General features: G+C 44.6%; 1 protein-coding gene across 1 annotated transcript in view; it reads right to left on the reverse strand.

Annotated features, from left to right (window-relative positions):
• The window catches only part of LOC134436350 (F-actin-uncapping protein LRRC16A-like), a 69,306-nt gene that overhangs the window by 38,191 nt on the left and 8,615 nt on the right, over positions 1–22,500 (reverse strand). The window contains exons 3-8 of the mRNA XM_063185508.1: positions 9,684–9,734; positions 5,011–5,070; positions 3,381–3,502; positions 1,833–1,930; positions 173–243; positions 1–73 (exon numbers count right to left, since the gene is read on the reverse strand). The exon at positions 1–73 is cut by the window's left edge and continues 1 nt beyond it. Coding sequence (XP_063041578.1) covers positions 1–73; positions 173–243; positions 1,833–1,930; positions 3,381–3,502; positions 5,011–5,070; positions 9,684–9,734 — 475 coding nt within the window. The remainder of the gene's footprint in view (positions 74–172; positions 244–1,832; positions 1,931–3,380; positions 3,503–5,010; positions 5,071–9,683; positions 9,735–22,500) is intronic.

The raw sequence follows: 22,500 nt of genomic DNA on the forward strand, positions 1-22,500 counted from the left end.
TGTTTTCTAGATGAATAAAGTCTTGGAGGTTCAGTTCACAGGTGTCTTGAGTTAGGTATATTGTATCTACATCCTAGAGACACAGGAAGAAGATAGAACGCATGAGGGAGATGTGTGTGGAGAATAAACGTGACTACACCACCAAAAGAAAAGAAAATTGTGTTTCACTAACCCACTGGACTTCATCTCTATATGGAAGACCAAGATGATCACAAAGGCAGCGATAGGTGTGAGAAAATCCCCCTAGAAACATGGACGAAGACAAACGGGTAAAACCAAAATGTCAACAAAAGTGGTGTCATCAATAATCAATTCGGCAATGCATCGCAATGCGGGGCAGGACAATTCAGTACCTCCTGTATCTCTTACACAGGGTTCACACAGACTGAACTCTAGTATAATGGACAACTACAGTACAATCACCCCTTGCACCCAGTCTTTGCCAAACAGAAAAGCCTGTTGAGCTACAGATTCTGCGCCTTCCCCTGTAAGACAGACAGGCTATGAAGGTTCTTTGAAAGAGATTACACCCTCTGAAGCAACCAACCCACCCATCCCCACCCCCTCTACACCTTTATAACTTAAAAGGATAGCTTGAGCAGTTTTGAGCAAAGTCGTGGATAGCTACAATCTCGGTAAAATACAGCATCAAACAATACACCTTAAGATAGATTAAGACTGTCACATGTGCCTTACCTCAACATTTTAACATCAATTTCAGGCAAATATGACATGACTGCCCAAGACCGAAATCCGTTCAGGTGGTGCATAGATGAAAGCACCAGGCAGGGCCATTCATAACAGGGGATAAGCATGAAAGCTTTCTGGGGCCCATTCGCAAGGGGAGCCACCATGTCAGTTTAAAACCATGGAAGGTTGTTTTTCTGAAGGGGGTTCGGTATCCATCATTGGGTCTTTTCAGGCTGAGCTGACTGGAATGACACATTCATAGAGCTACCAATGGTTTCAACAGATTTCTGATAAGTCTTCAAGTTTGCCAAATCTGGGGAGTGCTATTGCATACTGTGCTTATAGGACATACAGTCAGTTGCCCATGGGGACCCAGGTTCGAGTCCGGCCTGGGTCATACAGTATATCCCAACCCCAATCCTACTTCCCTGCCCACTTGTTTCATGTCCTACTCTTCACCTTTCCATCATAATACAGGCGAAAGAGCTCAAGAATATACTGGTGACCAATTCTTCCACACAAAATGCAAGGTCATTATACATCTTCAACCGCATTGTGTGGGTGCACATCTAATGTCATTGTCCATGTACTGTATAAAGTGACTATAAAACACATTCGACACAACACAACACAACACAACACAACACAACACAACACAACACAACACAACACAACACAACACAACAAAATACAGCACAACGCAACACAACACAACAAAATTAACGAAGCCAATTGGAGCCAATTTTGGTCCCCTAGGGGAAATTCTTTCTCTGCACTTTATCCCATTTGGCCTAGTGAATCACATTGAAGTACACCCACTAGTCCGTAGCAGTGGGCTGCCTGCTGAGCGGCGCCCGGGGAGCAGTGTGGGGGTTAGGTGCCTTGCTCAAGGGCACTTCAGCCGTGGTTCAGTCGGGCATTGAACCGGGAACCCTTGGGTTGCCAGGCCAGTGCTCTAACCACTGAGCCACGGCTGCACAACACAACACAACACAGCACAGCACAGCACAGCACAGCACAGCACAGCACAGCACAGCACAGCACAGCACAGCACAACACAGCACAGCACAGCACAACACAGCCCAACACAACACAGCCCAACACAACACAACACAACACAACTCAACCCAACCTATGCTCACCACAAGGTCCGCAGTCGACGGGCACCTGGTCCTCCCACTTGGCCAGCAGGGCTGCCATCCTGTCCTCTGGCTTCAGGGAACACTTCTTCAGGACCTCCCTGGAACACACGCCGCAACACACGGATGATGATCAACCAAAACAAATCAATCTAGAGGCACTCCGAGAGCGCAGACCTCCGCAAAGGAAGCTGTTTGATAGAACATTTGACTTTGTTACACCGTATTTTTATTTAAAGCCTTTTTGTGGAGTTAGAAACTGGAATGTCAAAAGTCGCCCTATCCTGCAATTTTCAGTCACTAGGGGCGTCTAGATTTGTAGGCTAGCAATGGTGAAGAATCTTTAAAAATGTCCTGGTTCTGGTTCATGATCTGGGTCACCACCAAAATGTAATCACTTATTCCTTTCCATTCCTTTTCATTTCCAACAACTCCACAAAGTTGCATCCAAATCTGTTTATGAGTTTGTCAGTTATCCTGGTGACGAACAGACAAACAGACAGACAAACACACAAACAAACAAATCAACGCAACCGAAAATATGACCTCCTTGGCAGAGGTACTAACGCCTTTGCATGAAACGTAAGTATATGTGTGTGCCTGTCATGTCACTATTGACTCTAGGAGTATACACAGTGACAGTTATTCACTACCTTGTGACTTTTTCTCAACAAACACACTTATCATGCCAAAGATAACAGGACATTGAAATAGCAGAGCAGACGAAAGCAGTTTTCTGGTACACAGTACACAGCGCGACTCGGCCGCCACTTTTTGCTTTACTATTGAGCTGAGTCGTGCCTATTCGAAAAGCAAAAAGGGCTGGCTGAGTCGCACTGTGTTGAGCTGCAAGCCTACCAGAAAAATGGCAGTGGAAAGAGGCATTGGTACGACCCTGAGAGACAGGAGCATATACTGCAGTTTACACTATACCTTGGTGAGAGGTTAGGACATACAGTCTACACTGTACCCTAATGTGAGGCTGGGGCAAATATACAATATAGAGAGGTTACACCAGCCCTGGTGCAATGCTGGGGTACATAGGTTATACTACACCCTGGTGCGAGGCCGGGGCATACTGTATAGAAGTAGAGGTAGTGTACCTACCCTGGTGCGAGGCTGGGGCATATAGTTTATACTGTACCTACCCTGGTGCGAGGCTGGGGCATATAGAGCGGTTACAGTGTAGTGTAGTGTAGTGTAGTGTAGCGTAGCGTAGCGTAGCGTACCTACCTTGGTGCGAGGCTGGGGCATATAGTTTATACTGTACCTACCCTGGTGCGGGGCTGGGGCATATAGAACGGTTACAGTGTAGTGTAGTGTACCTACCCTGGTGCGAGGCTGGGGCATATAGAGCGGTTACAGTGTAGTGTAGTGTAGTGTAGTGTAGCGTAGCGTACCTACCTTGGTGCGAGGCTGGGGCATATAGTTTATACTGTACCTACCCTGGTGCGAGGCTGGGGCATATAGTTTATACTGTACCTACCCTGGTGCGAGGCTGGGGCATATAGAACGGTTACAGTGTAGTGTAGTGTAGTGTAGTTTACCTACCCTGGTGCGAGGCTGGGGCATATCCTCTGCAGTCGGCTGCCCATGTGTGCAACCACTTCGTCCACATCCTCCACGCCGGGCAACTTGATGGACAGCACGCCACGCTCATGCTTAACTACTAGCTGTAGGGGGCGCCACACCCACACACACACACACACACACACACACACACACACACACACACACACACACACACACACACACACACACACACACACACACACACACACACACACACACACACACACACACAGAAAATGAATACAAACACACACACACGCACACGCACACGCGCACACACACACACACACACACACACACACACACACACACACACACACACACACACACAGAAAGACGCACCTAAACACACTACATTATAAACAAGCCTCAGTTTGGCATAACCCTAGAAAGAACTGCCCCAGTGCTGGAAGCAGAGGCCGGTTCTCTTATCAGATTGGGTTACAGCAGAGGCAGTCAGCTCAGCAGGCAGAGCACGGGTTAGTGGGAAAGGCAATATCATAATGGGCCAGCCATCCATTTGCCATTTTCAGGGTGAGATGACCCCACACAGTGCACAGAGAAGCCAGTGTATTGCAGTGGTCATTCTGGGAATAACAGTGGTCTCACTCTCACACACACGCTTACCCACAGTCATTCAGTTGCATTCAGCTCACACAAATTCACTCTCAGAGTCATGCGCGTTTCCTCTCTCACACACAGATGCCCGCATGCACAGACACACACGGACACACACAGACACACACGGACAGACAGACAGACAGACAGACAGACAGACAGACAGACAGACAGACAGACAGACAGACAGACAGACAGACAGACAGACAGACACACAGTAAGCCTAGTAGTCCATTGTAGCTGAGGATTTGTCAACTAAAAGAGTAGCACAACAGGAGCAGGGCAACCTTGTACGCAACAACAGTTACGCACAAGGCAGATGGTGAATGCGCTTCATTCCTGTTTGGTTACTAGGTCTGTAACGATACACTCAACTCACGATTTGACTCGTATTGCGATTTTCAACCTACGGTTCGATACACCCCACGATTTCTGAAATGCATTTCATTTGAAGCTTGGAAACACTTTCACTTCGAATCGTATGGTTGTTTTCTGGACTGAAGGATAACAGAACTTTGAAAGGGCATATCACGATTCTGCCTCTTTACATCACGACACAGTATTGTGACTGAGTATTAGGGCTGTAACGATATTGTATCAAACCGAGAAATCGTGATACACAGAGTCACGATACTGTGTCCTGATACAAGGACGCAGTATCGTGACACGCCCTTTTGACGTTTTGATACACATCAGCCCAGAAAACAACCACAGGATGAAGTGATAGTGCTTCCAAGCATCATCATTCTTATATAGACACTTTTAAAAATTATTAGTAGCCTCTTGTAACCTATTCTACTCATAAACTATCATAGTTTTTATTCATAACGTTTATAAATGTTGGCCAATGTGAAATCGTGGGGTGTATCCAACCGTAGGTCATGAATCGTGATACAAACCGAATCGTGAGTTGAGCGTATCGTTACAGTCCTACTGAGTATCATGATTTCTCGGTTCGATACAATATCGTTACAGGCCATTGGTTACACACCTGATCTGGTTTCTGGCTGCTGATGTTCTGGATGTCCAGATAGTTGAAGGACTGCTCCACCTGCGAAATTATACAAAAGGAAGGAAGGGGGATTTAGTGTGACCCTTTCAGCATGTCCATTCGTTACTACACAGACATAATAATAATAATAATAATACTTTTGTTTTATATAGCGCCTTTCAAAACACCCAAGGACGCTTCACAGAGTGTTGCGTTGGAAAACAACATAGAGCACAGTTGCATGCACAGACTACTGTATTCTTTTTTTGAATACTCTTTTGGTCTTTTATGACTTTATTTGTATGACAGGAGAGTGAAGGAGCGACAGGAGACGAATGGAGAGAAATGTGGGCTACGATCGGCACACAGTAGGACCCAGGCTGAAATCAAACCCGGGTCGTCGGCGTAGCAGGCCAGTACCCTACCGTTAAAGCCACAGTAGGGCCCAGATTACTGTATCAGAGATTCTAGGAGTATGTTATCCAGTCTCTCTGACTGTATTCTGATTTCAAATGGAATCATATTGCCAGCATTCTAGAGAAAGTTCCAGAACATTCCGTGTACATGTGTGGAACAGTGTCCTGCAACAGGAATATTAATTGAACATGACCAGATACAGATTGAATAAGCAAAGAGTTTACGTGACTCATTCGCAAACCGAATACTGCCAGAATTCTCTTTCGTATTGGAATATCCCACGCCTGTTTATTCATTACACAGACACAAGACATTAAAGCAAGAGGGGATTTAGTGTGACTCTTTTAGCGCGTCCATTCGTTGCACTAACACAGAGGACTGCTAAAAAACCAACCCAGACAGGACAAGAACAATGAAGGCATACACTACTACACTGTGTCCCGGGCCTTTACAAGGCAATCCAAAGCAAATTCTGCAATCCTGGCAAGACTTATTATCCACTGAGAAATATGAACAAAGGAGAAGGAACTCCGAATCAAACTGAACATGCTGGGATTTTATTCAGAATTTTATGTGCATGTTGATCTTAAAAAGACACGCACTCTCACTCACTCCATCACACACTCCATGCAGACAGACAGACAGACAGATAGACAGTATCAAAGCACTGCACTACACACGACACACAAGTCACATATGTGCCAATACACTAAAGAGTTATATGTGCTGATGCCGCTCGATGTGTAAACATGGGGGTGCCCACACAACTTGAGAGGCAGGACAAACACTGGGGGCTGTGGGGCAGGTCAAACTAATCCAGGACACCTCGGCTTTTCCTGCGTAGCGTACTGCAGCCAGAGAAAGCCAGCCTCTGTCCAGCTGTTTCACTGCAACCATTGTCTGAGCACTCTCCCTCCTTCTCTCTCGCTTTCTCTGACACCGTCTCTCTTTCTGGCTCTCTCTCTCTCTCTCCCTCCCTGATTCTGATTATCTCTCGCCCTCGCTCTCTCTATCTCCTCTCTTCTTCTCTTTCTCTCCTCCTCCCTTCTTCTCTCTCTCTCTTCTCCTCCCTGATTCTCTCTCTCTCTCTCCCTGCTCCCCTGGGACAGCCCGCTCCCACAAGTGTTGGCTTGCGCCCAGCCCTGCCCGACCCCGACCAGACAGCCAATCAGAGCCCTGTGTTGATCTCATCTTGCCTACCCTCTCCTCTCCCCTTCTCTTTGCTCTTCAGCTTTTTATTTGTTGTGTTCTGCTCTGTCCATCTCTTGTTCTTGTTCTTGTTCTTGTTTCTCTCCCTGTTTTCTCTCTCTGCTCTATCACTTTCTCTTTCCCTGGTTCGGGCAGGAAAGAAAGGAGGAGAGAAAGGAAAGGGAGGAAAGACAGAGAACATGGTTTTGTTCTCCCCCCCCCCCTTGACCTTGCTTCAAAATAGCTCTTGTGAGATATTGTGTTTTAGTAGTTTGGGGTGGTGGAGGAGACTATGGTCTAATAGTGTCAAAGCTGTTGGGACCCAGAAGACAAGCAGACTTTTCTTAGCTGGGGTGGGCTGGGGGGGGGAAGAGGTAGAGGGCAAGTGGTGTTGGTGGGTCGGTGGGAGGTAGGGGGGCTGGTAGTTGTTTTGCGGGTTGGGGTGAATAAGCATATCCCACGCTAGCGGGCTGTCAGGCAGCCACCCAAAACCCAGCTGTGAAAACAGCCTATGGGAAAGAGAAACAAAAGAGGGGGTGGGGGGCAGCCTGGAGTCAAGACTTGAGGAGCCCACACGGGGCAAGACCAGACGGACGGACGGACGGACAGAGGGCATAAAGAGGTGGAGAGGAGAAAAGACATATAGAGAAAAGATATAGATAGGGGGAGGGGGCAAAGCAGTGGAAGAATGCATGGACGGAAATGAAAATAAATATATGCCAAGAGGCAGAGAAGGAGAGAGAGAGAGAGGGAGGGAGAGAGAGAGAGAGAGAGAGAGAGAGAGAGAGAGAGAGAGAGAGAGAGAGAGAGAGAGAGAGAGAGAGAGAGAGAGAGAGAATAGAATTGTGAAGGGCAAATGAAACTAAAAACTGCAAAAAAAGAAAAGAGAAAGAGAGGGGGCTTGGAGGGAAGTGGGAAGTCATACCAAGTCAGGCCGACATGCTCAAGACATTCCATATCTCAGTGAGAAGCAAGTAAGGACACGCCTGCCACTACAAACTACAGTGGGAAGCTCAACACAGCAGATCTGAGGTCAACCCCTCTCACGCATAACAGAGAGAGAGAGAGAGAGAGAGAGAGAGAGAGAGAGAGAGAGAGAGAGAGAGAGAGAGAGAGAGAGAGAGAGAGAGAGAGAGAGAGAGAGAGAAACCGCTTAAAGTCTAGCACTAATATAATGCAGAAGACAAAGGCTTTGTGGACAAATAAAAGAACTGTGATAAGTTTGTTTGTGAGCCTGTATCAAATTGCTTTCAGTTTTGCTTGCCTTTCTTTCTTCCAAGTTAGCCTGGTTGAGGCTACAGACCACTGAGGCCCTTGCTGGTTGTAGCTAAAAGTGCAACAATATAGTCATAACTCCTTCGAAGCGAGAGGTCCGCACACTTAAAATCCTTTTTGTTTTCTTTTATTATTTCATGGCTGGATTACGTTGACTTCCGTCTTCATCAGATTCTCTACTCCTTGTGTGAAAATGTGAAATATCGTTGTTGTATCGATATGAGCTGCTGGTCGGACTGACCTACCGTGCCGAGCCATTACAATACACTACAAAAGTGTGACTGTGGGTCAGGGGTTAAGGTGTTTGGGCTACTGCATATTAACAGCTCATCTTGATGAAGCAACTCATCTCGACAGAACAATGGCCCAACCAGCATAGGTGCTCAAAGAGAGAGGTCTATGAGTGAAAGCTTTGTCAAAAATTGTCCATTAGAGAAAGATACTTCATTTCCGGGATCCATGTGAGGTCAGGTAAACACCCCTTTAGGACACCTTCGGTTAGGAGACCTTTGGAGACCTTAGGTTGAGGATGAATTGAATTCTCTTGGCGCTGTAGATGGCAGTAGCGCACAGCTTGTGCAAGCCACCACCAAACATCACAAAAACAGAAGAAGAAGGAGAGGACAACGCCCCCTTAGGAGACTAAAGTTGAGCATACTCTTTTGCATTGGGTGGGCGGAGTTCGGAGTAATCTTTCTCTACATAAGAAAATCTTTGGCTTCATCATGGGCATGGTAGCTAACTGTAATACAGATGAGGTGAAGATGAAGAAATAATGAGGTTTAGTCTCATTAGTGACGAGTGGCAATTGCAATGTAACATTTTAAATCCTTTAAAGTCTACATCACTGTGAAATAGAGTGACACCCTAGACACAAACAATAATATAATCACGCCCACAAGCAATTTCATAACAAACAAATAAACACCCAAACAAACCAGGGCACACACTGACTCACACACCCGATTACAAAATGTGTGTTTCCTTGCCTTAAGGGCCGTACACACACGTCGCTGCTAGTTACTCGCTCAGCGAATGAACTCAATAGAATGTCAATGTGTTCCAGCGAGACTAGCAGGCGAGTAGGCGAGTACTGTACAAGCGATGCGATGTGGGCGGATCCCGAGTTGAAAATATTTTATCTTCGAGCGAGGCGAGTAAGCGAGTAACCAATTGGAAGGCAGAGTTTGGTACTTTTCGCCTGTTCATTGGCAGATAAAGCCGCAGGAATTTTCAGCGAACGTTCCATGAAAAAGAGGTGAGTAGGCGAGCAGGCGAAAAGCTAGTAAATAGCAGCGATGTGTGTGTACGGCCCTTTAGAGGCTTGGAGGGGACTCTAGTCAAAAGGTGTAGGCCCGATGAGCCTTGTGCGCAAGCCTTCACGGACGCGGACGCACACACACACAAGTAACGCACACACAAGTTCACCCGCCCATATGCACACACACAGATACACACGCGCGCGCGCACACACACACACACAGACCAGGGTTTCCCCCAGCACTTTATTGCTAAGGCGGCCACCTTGACAAGAAACACCTGCCACCTTGACTAGGTCCCCTGAGAAGATAAAGATTTCATGTTGTGAATGTAATTTCTAAAGTTGCTTTACCAAAAAATATACACTTTTAACGCCCCACAACCTTGACTAACAAAGATTCTGCGGGAAACATTGCACACACACACGCACGCACACACGCACGCACGCACGCACGCACACACGCACGCACGCACGCACGCACGCACGCACGCACGCACGCACGCACACGTTTACTACACACGTGCTTGCTTACCTTAGAGGGTACTCTAGCTGTTACCAGATAGGCCCGGTGAGCTGCCAAAGCCTGTGGAGAGAGCACAAAGCAGACGCCAAATCTTTTACATTACATTACATTGCATTTGGCAGACGTTTTATTAAAAAAATAACGACTTTCAAAAGAGGACATAATCATAGCCAACATCACTAGCAAATACAAAGTGCACAGGAAATACAGAACAACAAGTGCAGATGCAAAGAAGGGTTAGTTAGTTTTTTGTGTTTTTTTTTAAGTAGAGTAGAGTAAACACACACACATACATACATACACATCATGTCAAGAGTCTGGCCTGGGGCTAGGGCAGCTCAAACATTACTGTAGTAGATAGTCACGAAAGAGGAGAGTCTTTACTTGCTTCTTGAAGGCTGCAAGAGATGTGCTTAATGACATCATGCTTTCAGCACAGGCAGGTGCTACAGCTGAGAGGGGATGCTGAGTTGCCATTGGAGGCCATTAGTCCATTTTATTTTTTAATATCCATGGAGGCGTTGGCAGGCTTATGATGAGCTCGAGGGGGTGTTAGGGGGCTCACGATGAGGTCAAGGGAGCGCTTGTTCAAAATAGGCTGAGAACCACTGCATTAGTTGTTAAGTGCCCCTTCATTTGTCATTTATGTACAGTAGCTTTCTAATAATATGCTTACAACCTTTTAAAGGGACCCTGTGTGAAATTTGTAGTTGTTTATTTCCAGAATTCATGCTGCCCATTCACTAATGTTACCTTTTTCATGAATACTTACCACCACCATCAAATTCTAAGTATTCATTATGACTGGAAAAATTGCACTTTTCATATATGAAAAGGGGGATCTTCTCCATGGTCCGCCATTTTGAATGTCCAAAAATAGCCATTTTTAGCTGCAAAAATGACTGTACTTGGACCATACTAGAAAATATTTGTTTATTACTTTTTAAACTTTCATGTAAAGAGCAAATTTGGCAATAGGCGGGCCAGGTTCAATGAGCAGCATAGTTGCAGTAGCTTTTTTGACCATTTCCTGCACAGTGTCCCTTTAAAATAAGATATTTTCACAAAGTCAAAAACAGCGTTCTTGCCATAATGGAGATAAAGCAAACCTTCATTATTGTCATTTGAGGATTACAAATTTGATGCATCCCAACTAGAGACCGACCGGTTAATCTGCCAGCCGATTTAATCGGCCGATTTTTGCTATTTTTTAATAAATCGGTATCTGCCGATTTTATTATTTGGCCAAGCCGATTTTAAGTCTGGCACATCTGTGGGCAGCTATCTACTTGGAATGATCAATGTTGGTGACCACCAGCGTGATGGTTCACTTTAAAATATAGTAACGGACAATTTAAGTGAAATTTTGACAAAAAGAGGATGCAATTATTATTTTTTGCATTAACAAAGCAATTTTAGCATGGCAATTAAGTAAAATACAATAGCATATCGGCCCTAAAAATCGGCCCAAAAAATCGGCAGGTCACATCGGCCATCGGCTATCGGCTGACCCTGACCACTAAATATCGGTATCGGCATTGGCCTTAGAAAAACCCATATCGGTCGGTCTCTAATCCCAACTAAATTATGTGACTGACACTGTGAATATGTCTGTCCTCTGACACAGTGATTCTGTATATCCGCTTCCAGAAGGAGTAAACGTCCTCACAATCTTGTTTTCAACATTTCATGAAGCAGTAGTCATTTGGACTGACAGAACAAGTCATGCATTACTCTTAATGCGCGCTTTGCCAAACAATATCTCCTGATCCCTCTTCTTTTGCCATTCCACTGCACTTTCTCTCACGTCTAAATCACCTGTTTCCCATTACAATAGTTCACTCTCTTTAATGGCACAGTGACCATTATTGCATCGTATATGTTTACAGTTACTGACTTTCAGCTTTGATAAAATGTTAAAGAGTAGTCACAACTTTAGACAAATGACAAAACACAACACCCCCCCCCCCCCCCCCCCCTTTGCAGCAGCTGCCTAAAGGAAACCATCTATGAACATGGATCATACTGTATGATGTAACTGGAAGGAAAATGGAAAGGCCCAGTACACATTATGTAAATCACCCTCCCCATCCCCTAAAAATATATGAGGCACTGGCAAATCCTGGATGTATTGTATATGTGTATGCAGGGCTCTAAATTAACTTTTTTTCATCACCAGTCTCAGAGGCTAATAGATGTCAATCTTAAAAGCTAAACGCACACTCCCTAAAGGGTGAAAGTGGCTAGTAGTAAGGTAGTCTTTTCTACCCGCCAAACTCAAATTTCACCAGCATTTGACCGGTTAGTTTAAAGCCCTGTGTGTATGTATGTAGCATGTTCATGTGAAAAGTTTGCAGCAGGTATTATCCCCTACTGGGTATAGTTCCTGGTACTGCCCACCCATCTGGCCAAGTCTGAACTGGAGGAGAAATAGAGCCAGGCACTTTTGGCTTACAGGGGCCCCTCATAATTAGCAACGCAGAAAGGACTTTAACATTTCTGAAAATAGGGGCCCACAAGAGTGCGGGGCCCATGGGGAAATGCCCGCTATGCCAGATGGCCAGTCCAGCCCTGCATCTGGCCAAGTCCAAGTCCAAGTCCAAGTCCAAGCCTCCGCGTCTGACCCCTCCTCCCTGCCCAGTGCTGGGTCTGACAGCTCCACTGGCATGGCATGGGGAGGCCATAAATAAAAACTCTTTAAAGGAAAATATTTGTGGATCACTCTGGATTTTTTCCCTCGCCACCTCTCTCATGGGTGAAATGACGCTCCCTTTCTAAACTCCTCGCTGGCTGCTAGTATTAGACCAGTGTTTCTTAAACTTTTTCAGACCGAGGACCAAAATGTTCAGAGATCACCGGTCAACATAATTCACAGTTCACGGGTGCTAATTTGACACTGCTAATTTTGATGCAGATCACTTACTTTTCATTCACATTACAAGCATGTCTGATTGTTGTAAAAAATAACCCTTAATTTATATTAAGCTTTGTAATAATGTTACAAATGTAGCCAACTGCTAGCTTGACTTGGCAAAGTAGAAATCCCCTCGGAGACCACCTGAGCTCTGTCGCGGACCACCAGTGGTCCCCAGACCGCACTTTGAGAATCACGGTATTAGACGTTATTGGACTGGCCTGGTTGGTATAGCAATACCACTTATCAACAGACTAGCTCAGAGGAGTAAATCAATGTTTTATTGGAGTTTAGCCTCGCTGTCAATGGCAAAAACATACCGCTTGCTTACTGGTTAAGGGCAAAATAATTACACAGAGAGCTGATTCAAACTCCATATAGGGTGTCCTTTTTAGGACAGCAGCACTGTGAGAAATGTTTTCCGACAAGCCGACGACTAACCACCAAAAATTCTCACATGCTGTAGAATGAATGGGGCCGGAGGAGGCAAGAGTCATGTCAGCATAATCTATAGCGTCCTTCTCAGTTCTCCAATTTTGTGGTCAAATTTTTTCCAAAGAAATATGGATGTAACACTTAAATTGGAGAAGTGGGGAAAAAAGGTGTGTCAGAGAATTGACCATGAGAGAGACACTTGAAGTTCACGTTTGTTAGGAGTCTACTGTAGTTCTTCGACTGACAGTAACCTATATCACCTATATTGGTTCAGGGATTCTTGTGTATGCACCCTGAAGATAACCTCTATCTTCCTGAAGACTCAAGAGTATCGCTTATCTCCATTAAAAACACACAATGTCTGTCTCCTCTATACACATTTACACACAACCGCACAACATCCACACACACACACACACACATTTAGAAAGGTCAAAGTTTAATCTCTGATAGACTTCCTGTTAAGCGCACATTACCCAGAATTCAACTGAGCAAAGCACACACACACCCCTCTCCACTCCCTTCCACTACCCTACCCCCCGCCCCCCACCCCCCACCCCCCATCCTGTACAAACAAACTGTGCCAAGTCCATTCCACCATATCCACTTCCACTCCTTTGTTGAATGCAATAATACAGATTAGAGAAACTCTATGAGCAAGCGCTGCAAAAAGACCCGACTCACTCGACTACTTGGCCGTCGCCCCAGTCCTGTGTCTGAGGACAGCTGGAAACGAGCCAGCTCTCACTGAGCAGTGTTGTGGACTTTAGGACACTCGTTAGACAGGCCCTTCTAGGAGCACGAACATTACATATTGTTAGAACTTTAGCGAGATTTTGATTTCTTCTTATATTATGATGTCACAAATGCTCCGTGAGATGTTTAACACAGAGTTGTATGGGAGCTGTAGAATGTTGGACTAAAATTCTAGAAGGACTGTACTGGGGGAAACAGTCCGTACTCCTCAAGGGGTTGAACCGCAAAACAAGGGACATGTGTGCCAGATCACACACCCACATCTGGGGGCCTTCCGGCATTAATGTCTGACGCGAAAACATGAAACCTCTCTCCCGACGTGAAATGCATTGTGCCGGCCCGACAACTTTCTCCACAAGAAGTCGGTGTTCCAGCCTGTGAAAGTCAAAACAAACATTTCCCTGGATTCTTTAAGAACGAGAGAGAGAGAGAGAGAGAGAGAGAGAGTGAGAGAGAGAGCAAAAACAAAAAAAGAGAAGAAAGTGCCCATGGCCACCCAAAACATTCCTCACAGAGCGCAGCAGATTTCCTGCAAGTCAGCCGGGACACTGCAGGCCAGCCGGGCAGGCAGGACACACCGCCTAGGCACAACACACAGGCATACTGTAGAGCTGTAGCTTTCAGCACAGGCAGACTGGCAGGACACTGCCTAGGCACACACACAAGCATACGGTGGAGCAGGGGTGAGGAACCTATGTCTCCAGGGCCGTTTTATCCGGCGCCCGATATAATTTTAATGTTATGCAGCTTCAACATGAAATGACATATTTTGTGAAGGAATCTTAGAAAATACATTTGCAATACAATGAAGTTATATTCGGGGGAACTACTGAAGAGAAGGTGGGGTCTGTTTTAAAGGTAGCTGCCTTCAAAATAGGCCTTAAGTGCAGGGGGAAATCCCGGTTTGTGTTCATAGTCTTCTTGGAAGACTTATATGGCCCTTGGAGGAGTTTGAAGTGGCCCCTCGAATGAAAAAGGTTCCCCACTCCTGTGGTAGAGTGTAGAGCTATAGCTTGCCCAGCCAGACAGGCAGGAAACAGGCATAGGTAGTTGCACAGTAGGGGTCGACCGATACAGGTTTTTTAATGGCCGATGTGATACCGATTTTTTTTTTCATCACCTTTGGCCGATACCCGATTTCCGATACCCGATAATTGGGGCCGATATGGGTTTAAAAAAAGGTTAAAAAATGACAAATACTCCAGGTCTCAAGTTAAAATTTAACATTCCTTTAACATTATCAAATTGAGGTAGAACTTGTAACATTTAAACACCCACTCTAACAATCAAGTAATGTCTAACAAGCAATAAAAAAATAAAGTGTCGAATGACGTAAAATAATAAATATTGCGTATCGGCCAAAACCATGCGCGTATCGGCCGATACCGATACACTAAAAAATTGCAAATATAGGCCCGATACCGATATATATATCGGTCTATCCTTATTGCACACCTAGCTTTCACAGCCCAGCCAGTACAGACTCAGGCATGGCTGCACACCTATAGCAGGCAGGCAGGTAGGACACCACTTAGACCAGGGGGCTATTCAAATGGCAGCCCTGGGGCCAGATGCGGCCCTTAGAAGGCAAGTCTCTGGCCCCCCACGAGGTCAGAACAAATTTAAAACAAATATGTGCACTATCACTGTCTGTGCGTAATTTGCAATCACTTCAGGTTAGGGATATTTTTCCTATATGCATTCACATGAGAATAAAAGCTTATCTGAAATGGTCACAAGGCTGCTAAGAAATAGAGAAGCGAATATCTGTTCTGTCTGCAAAGTTGTCCACTTGTTTTGCACCTTGGACATTGTGCTGCATGTGGTTACACATACGTACAAACATATTCTATGTTCGCCCCCTTTACTAGGAGGAATTTGAAAAACTGGCCTTCAGTGACATTTAATTGAATACCCCTGACTTACACATTTGGCACCGGCATACTGTAGCACAGTGGTTCCCAACCTATGGGTTGGGACCCACCTTATGGGTCGCCAAAGATCTACAGGGGGTCGCAGAGCCCTCTTGATTTTAAGGGGTTTCATTTTAAATATATATAGCCCATGTTGAATAAAAGACAAAGCATTAACTAATAAATGCATAGAAGCAACACATTGTAAGTGCTACATTAAACATTTATTCTATATTTGACCAAAGACGAATTGAGGAATAAAATAACTAAAATTAGTTTTCGCAGGAAACAGAGGGCATCTTGTGACTCAGTCTCGTGCGGGCGCTCGCGTGTTTGGGTCACCAAAGCATACAATAGTAAAAACATGGGTCCCTTAAGAAAAAGGTTGGGAACCACTGCTGTAGCATGAGCTATTGCTCATCAGAGAACTAGCCTACTGCATTTATTGCTATAGTTCATGTGAGTACTACCAGAGAGAGTAGAGAGAGAGAGGTTCCATTGGCCCATTGTTTCTGGGTTCTATTATTGCAAGGGGGAGGGGGGGAAATCCCCCTTTAGGCAGACCTAGGCAGACCTAAGAACTGTTCTATTCAATGCTAGGAGCATTATGACATGCTCCTTTAGGCAGACCGGAACCTGGTCATGTTAGGTGCCCATAGCAACCTATTACATTGGCATATCTCTATATACTTAAAGAATCTCTGGTACTAGCCTACTACTTTTATCAATATACGTAGCTCATGAGAGTACTAGTCTACTTTTGCTGCACTTCCTTTATTGCTGATGCAAGGTCTCTGTATATGAAATGACAAGGCCCAAACCTGTAGGCCTACAGGTACAGAACAGCCCACTGATCTGACAGGCCTCCTCTGTCTCAGATTCTGCTGAGGTAGCCGTGTAGGTGTCTGATTCTATTTCTTTTTTTGTGAGTGTGTATGAGAGTGTTTTTCTTCTTTTTTTCTATTTTGTTAAGCGAGTGTGTATGAGAGTGGGTGGTGAAGGGCACGAGAGTGGAGAGGGGAGGGGAAGGGAAGGGAGGTAGGCTACTTCTTATGTGCACACCCACCCGCCACACATATGCACACAATGGCTACCTGAACTCTCATTTATTAGTGAAATTCACAAATGTCCGTTGCTGTAATGCTGTAGCGTGTACATACGCACATTACGATTTCAAAGCAAATAAAAAAATCTTGCCTAATACAAAGAACAATCAGACTCTGGCTGATACACATACTATATACATCACTGGATGCTGTTTTATTACTTTGTTTTAGTTTTAGCCTTTTTTACTGCTGGTGAGCGCTGGAATGCGCTGTGGCCAGCTCTGTGTGGACTGCAGCATCTGGGATCTTGTCACGTCAAGTTTGAACAAGACGGCAGCAACAAGTCTGTACTGAGAAGGTGGAATTTCACCGAAACACACAGTTAGGTATGTGTGTGGGTAAACCTCACATACTACACAGGAGGACCAATCTGCACTTGAAACAACAACCTCAAGACTGTTTGTTTTCTCGTACTCTTTGGTGTCTACTCTCAATATCATACAGTACTAGACGTTACCATCTCTTCGAATGAAGTTTGGGCAAGTTTAGGAAATAAATAAAGGTATACATTTATATTTTTCAACACCATAACCTCCTTTAATCAAAGTGCGTTTTAACGGCATGAAGTGTGCATGGTCATTGGTAATCTGTTTTTTAGTAGTCAATAGTCACCCAAAAAGTGATGGAAGTGAGTGAAGTGAAGAAAAATTATAGCCTTCAGTGTGAAATGTGTGGTTGCTTTGTCCAAAGAGCAACATTCAGCAGCAAACAAGCCCTTTCCAAAATGACCCGGAGACAGCCAAATCTCCCATGTTGTTCTGGAGAGAGGGTGTTATGCTTGCTGCCTCTATGCCTCTGGCAAAGTTTGCTTTGGTCTCAGCCTCAAAAGCCCTCTTCTCTTTCATCATCAAGACCTTAACTTATTTTCTCCGTCCTCGACAAATCCTGACGACACTTGAACTCAGACCTTTGAGACCTGCTCCCTTTCTATCATCTTTATTTATGATTTTCAAAGGATTTTGAAAATGCTTTGGATAATGCTCCTGCAGAGATGCATCATTCTTGAGTTTCTTTACAACTGCTTCTGATGAAGGGCGCAGTCACTAGGCCCTAGCTTAGCAATCTCAAACCATACATAGGTTCTCATTTTTTGTTTTCCCCTGGCTGCGCGACCCTGGCTGTGCACAACTCAACCTCTGATTGTTGGAAACCGTGGTCAGTCAAAAAATTAGCTATTATGGTTGGCTGCCAGTGTCTTGCCCCTCCTCACAACACTGTGTTTACAAAAAAACCCATCTATAGTCAAGATAAGAAGTCAAGACTGAGGTTCTCATTCCCTGGAATTTTGTGCAGCAGTATCCTGTTCTATGAGCCATTGGAAGAGCTATTCACCAGAATATGCGCAAGTCTGCTGAAGCAGTGCAAATCTTTTAACAGAAATAGTGTAATGTCGAATTTTGATTGCAACGCCCCCCCCAGAAAACAGCCAATAATGGAATACGCCCCCCACGTGGGGACGAAAGGGGGAGAACGCTCGTGACAATGACGTACACATCTGCGCCAGAGCCATTGGTCTGCGCTATGTTGTTGTTGAGTAACTGCCAGCGATTGGGTGAGAGGTGTCCAATAATTTCAAACTATAACTGAGTGCAAACTTCCTGCTTCCTACAATCGCTTCAGAGCAAACAAATGCCAGACCATAAATACGAAATGAAATGGTAGTATTATGGGATGGTCAGGACCAGGCTAATATATTTCGCTTCTTCAGTTCAAACTGGATACTGGGTGCTTGGCCATGACTCAATCAGCTAAGGCACTGTGCTGTTACTCCTGGCATCCAGGTTCAATTCTGGTTCGAGGTCATACCCCAGTCCTCCCCCCTCTCTTTCTCTCTCTTCTCCCACTCGTTATCGGTCACTCTCCTTATGGTAGTGTCAAACATAAAGGCATAAAAGCCTCACAAATCTTTTAAACTGCACACTGGCATAATCATCAAAGAAAGGGAAGTGTCCAGTCATTCTCAGGGCTGTATATTTTTGTATATTTAGAAGCAGACTACGTGTTGATGACTGGGTCATTCCATGTCAATTCACACGCCTTCCCCACATGACCCTCTCCGATTTAGCCGATATCTCACATACAGGTACCTTTTGATGTCAATTGAAAGAATACCAAGTATTAGCACCCTACGTCTAACGATTGCGGAGATGAAGCCCTCCAAAGTTGGGGTGCCATGCCCACTTTTCAAGCCTGTGAATTGCATACAAAATTTACAAGCAGATTTTGACACCTCTGGTTTTAGTTTGATGGAAGATACAGGCTTACAAATCACCATGGCCCCTCAATATGACCCTGTCTACCAGATGATGTACTTACAAATGGCATGCCTTGATTATTTTTGGCTATATTAAGCCTTAAAAACTGAATTAGTGAAACGCGTGTTGAAGAGTCTTGCCATTTTGGGGTTCCAGATCTTGGAAATGATGTATGCTTTGGGAGTTTTAATTGATTTTACATCATATTTGGGAACTCTACAGTGTATTCCAAGAAAAGAAGTGCACTCAGACTTTGAATGATGGAATAGGAGGGACTCAAAAACAGCTTTTGGACAAAATGACCTTACGGTACCCTCTACTTCAGACCTCAAATTAACCATGTGGGCACTTGATGACTGGAACGCCCTTTTAACCCCATGTACAGTAGCACTGTATCAAACATTCAAGCTTGGAAAAACGTTGTTTTTCAAAGTTCTTCATATTAATCTTGGCCTTCAAAGTATATGTTTTTGTCTATGTCTTATCACAGTGTCTGGTTTGTCTGCTGCCATCTGCTGGTCAAAAAAACGCAACAACAGTGTAATGTAAGAAAACAAAAGGGGCTTGCCCATAATTTACCAATAAAGTAGCCTAGAAATCTAGACGCCCCTAGGGGTTGTAATTTTCTACAGTATATTGCTATATATTAATTATGATTTTAACGAGCATTATGCAGAATGCTCAATCATGATTACATTTCTACCAGGACACCCCCACCCCCATGTCTGGTAGAAATGTAGTGCAGGGTGAGGCCATCTTGGGACTGGCATCATGATTGAGCATTAATCAGTCACACTTAGGAAATTATTTAAACTAGAAATATTCATCATGCTTGTTAAAATCATAACTATATAGCAATATACTGTATAATAATTACAGTGCTTTATTGGTTAATTATGGGCAAGATTTTCCAGCCCCTTTTGTTTTCTTACATTACGCTGTTGTTACTTTTTTAGACCAGCAGATGGCAGCAGACAAAACAGACACTGTGATACGATATAGAGAAAAAACACATATACTTTGAAGGCCAAGATTAATATGAAGAACTTTGAAAAACAACGTTTTTCCAAGCTTGAATGTTTGATACAGTGCTACTGTACATGGGGTTAAAAGGGCGTTCCAGTCATCAAGTGCCCACATGGTTAATTTGAGGCCTGAAGTAGAGGGTACCGTAAGGTCATTTTGTCCCAAAGCTGTTTTTGAGTCCCTCCTATTTTATCTTTTAAAGTCTGAGCGCCCTACTTTTTTGGAATACACTGTACAGTTCCCAAATATGATGGAAAATCAATTATAACTCCCAAAGCATGCATAGTTTCCAAGATCTGGAACCCCAAAGTGGCAAGACTCTTCAACACGCGTTTCACTAATTCAGTTTTTAAGGCTTAATATAGCCAAAAATAATCAAGGCATGCCATTTGTAAGTACACCATCTGGTAGACAGGGTCATATTGAGGGGCCATGGTGATTTTTAGGCCTGTATCTTCCTTCAAACTAAAACCAGAGGTGTCAAAATCTGCTTGTAAATTTTGTATGCAATTCACAGGCTTGAAAAGTGGGCATGGCACCCCAACTTTGGAGGGCTTCATCTCCGCAACCGTTAGACGTAGGGTGCTAATACTTGGTATTCTTTCAATTGACATCAAAAGGTACCTGTATGTGAGATATCGGGTTAATCGGAGAGGGTCACCTGGGGAGATTCTAGGGAATCATGTGAATTGACATGGAATGACCCGCCTACATCTGGCTCCAGGCCTCTGAAGACTAGAAAATTGCAGAGGGCCCTCAGCTGAAGGGGGGTGGGGGTCTGCCAATGACAGTTTGTGTACTTACATTCAAATGATAGCAATGCCAACTTTGTGAGTGAGGCAAAAATTCAATGACTCTAAATTCCCAAAATTCCCAATAAGTCCTCCTTATTGTAAGTTATACAGTCTATGGATTGAAGACAAGAAAGGGTTCCCAAGACCCTTTTTGCCTAGGGCCCCCAGGACTTTCAGTGCCTGTCTTGTTGTTCTAAGATGTGGCACACAGATACACTGATCAAAGGGAAGGGCAGGGTGCCCACTTGCTGGGGCAGTGTGTGAACTAAGCCAGCTTAAATGACTGCCAAAGCCAGTGTCCTTGGCAAACAATGGGGAGTTTCTGAAACACGCTTTACTGTAGCCCGAGGGCATGGCTGGATGAAAGAACGCCACACCCAGTTTTTCCCCCTCAAATACTACTGCTACCACTACTACTACTACTACTAATGCTGCTGCTACTACTACTACTACTGCTACTACTAATGCTGCTGCTACTACTACTACTACTGCTACTACTACTACTGATACTACTACTACAACACAGTGGAAATGCAGTGCTAATTCAACTTAGGAACACTTGTGCCTCTTTTCCACTGCTGGTTTTCTGGTAGGCCTACAGCTCGACAAAGCAGGGACTCGGCCACCACTTTTTGCTTTTCGAATCGACACAACACAGCTCAATTGTAAAGCAAAAAGTGTCGGCTAAGTCGTGCTGTGTCCAGCTGTAGGCAGAAAACAGTCAGTGGAAAATAGGCATTAGACACTTAAAAAGGCTATTAATTTAACATGTTCTCTTTATTTGCTCCCAGAGTTATATTAACACAGCATTTGTGTTGTATTACCACCACAGCATTTTTACAGTCTACTACTGCACGAGGCCTATATTATATTATATGGTACCTCAGGAGAAGTGAAAACAGAGGCCCTCACCAAGTTAAAGGTGACTAAGGGGAAACATGTAGATACATGAAACCTGATGCCTGAAATGCTTAAGTCAAGTCCCGTGACAGCTTCCTGGGTCTTGCTAAATGGGCTCTTGCAGTAACACCTGAAGAGGCACACTCCCCGAGACGTCTTTCCCAATTTGGAAGGTGGATGTCTGCGCTTCAGCCTCTAAAGCACCAAAATAAAAACAACTTCTTAAAAGTATGCTGAGCGCTCCGGTCCCACCTACGTACGTGTTTCCTAAAGGTTTCTGACACAAGCACCCAGGGCCGCTGGCAGCTTTGGCTGGGCCTGGGGCAAAGACATCTGAAAGGGCCTGAAACCCAATACGTACTGTACACTGTATTGACTTGAGGATCCAATTCTGGGCCCCCTTTTCTCCCTGGGCGCAGGACAAGTGACCCCTTTGTCCATCCATGCACCATCCACCAAGAAAGTCATCTCATATGTGAAATATGCACACTATGAGATTTCCTTAGTTTCAGCTTTTACACCACACCGTTTTGACCTTCCCAATCTTGCTAAATGGTCTCTCTTATACAACTAAACCTGATTCTGAAGCCGCATGCTCAGTCAGTCAGACTAACATCTTGCTCAATGTCAGCTTTTCTGACATAGGCAGCATCCACAACCAAGCAGGTCAGCTCATGCGTGAAGTATGCACAGTGTGCTATTTCCTCAGTTTCAGTTTTACACAAGA

The sequence above is a fragment of the Engraulis encrasicolus genome, chromosome 20, assembly GCF_034702125.1.
Source record: "Engraulis encrasicolus isolate BLACKSEA-1 chromosome 20, IST_EnEncr_1.0, whole genome shotgun sequence".
Taxonomy (NCBI): domain Eukaryota; kingdom Metazoa; phylum Chordata; class Actinopteri; order Clupeiformes; family Engraulidae; genus Engraulis; species Engraulis encrasicolus.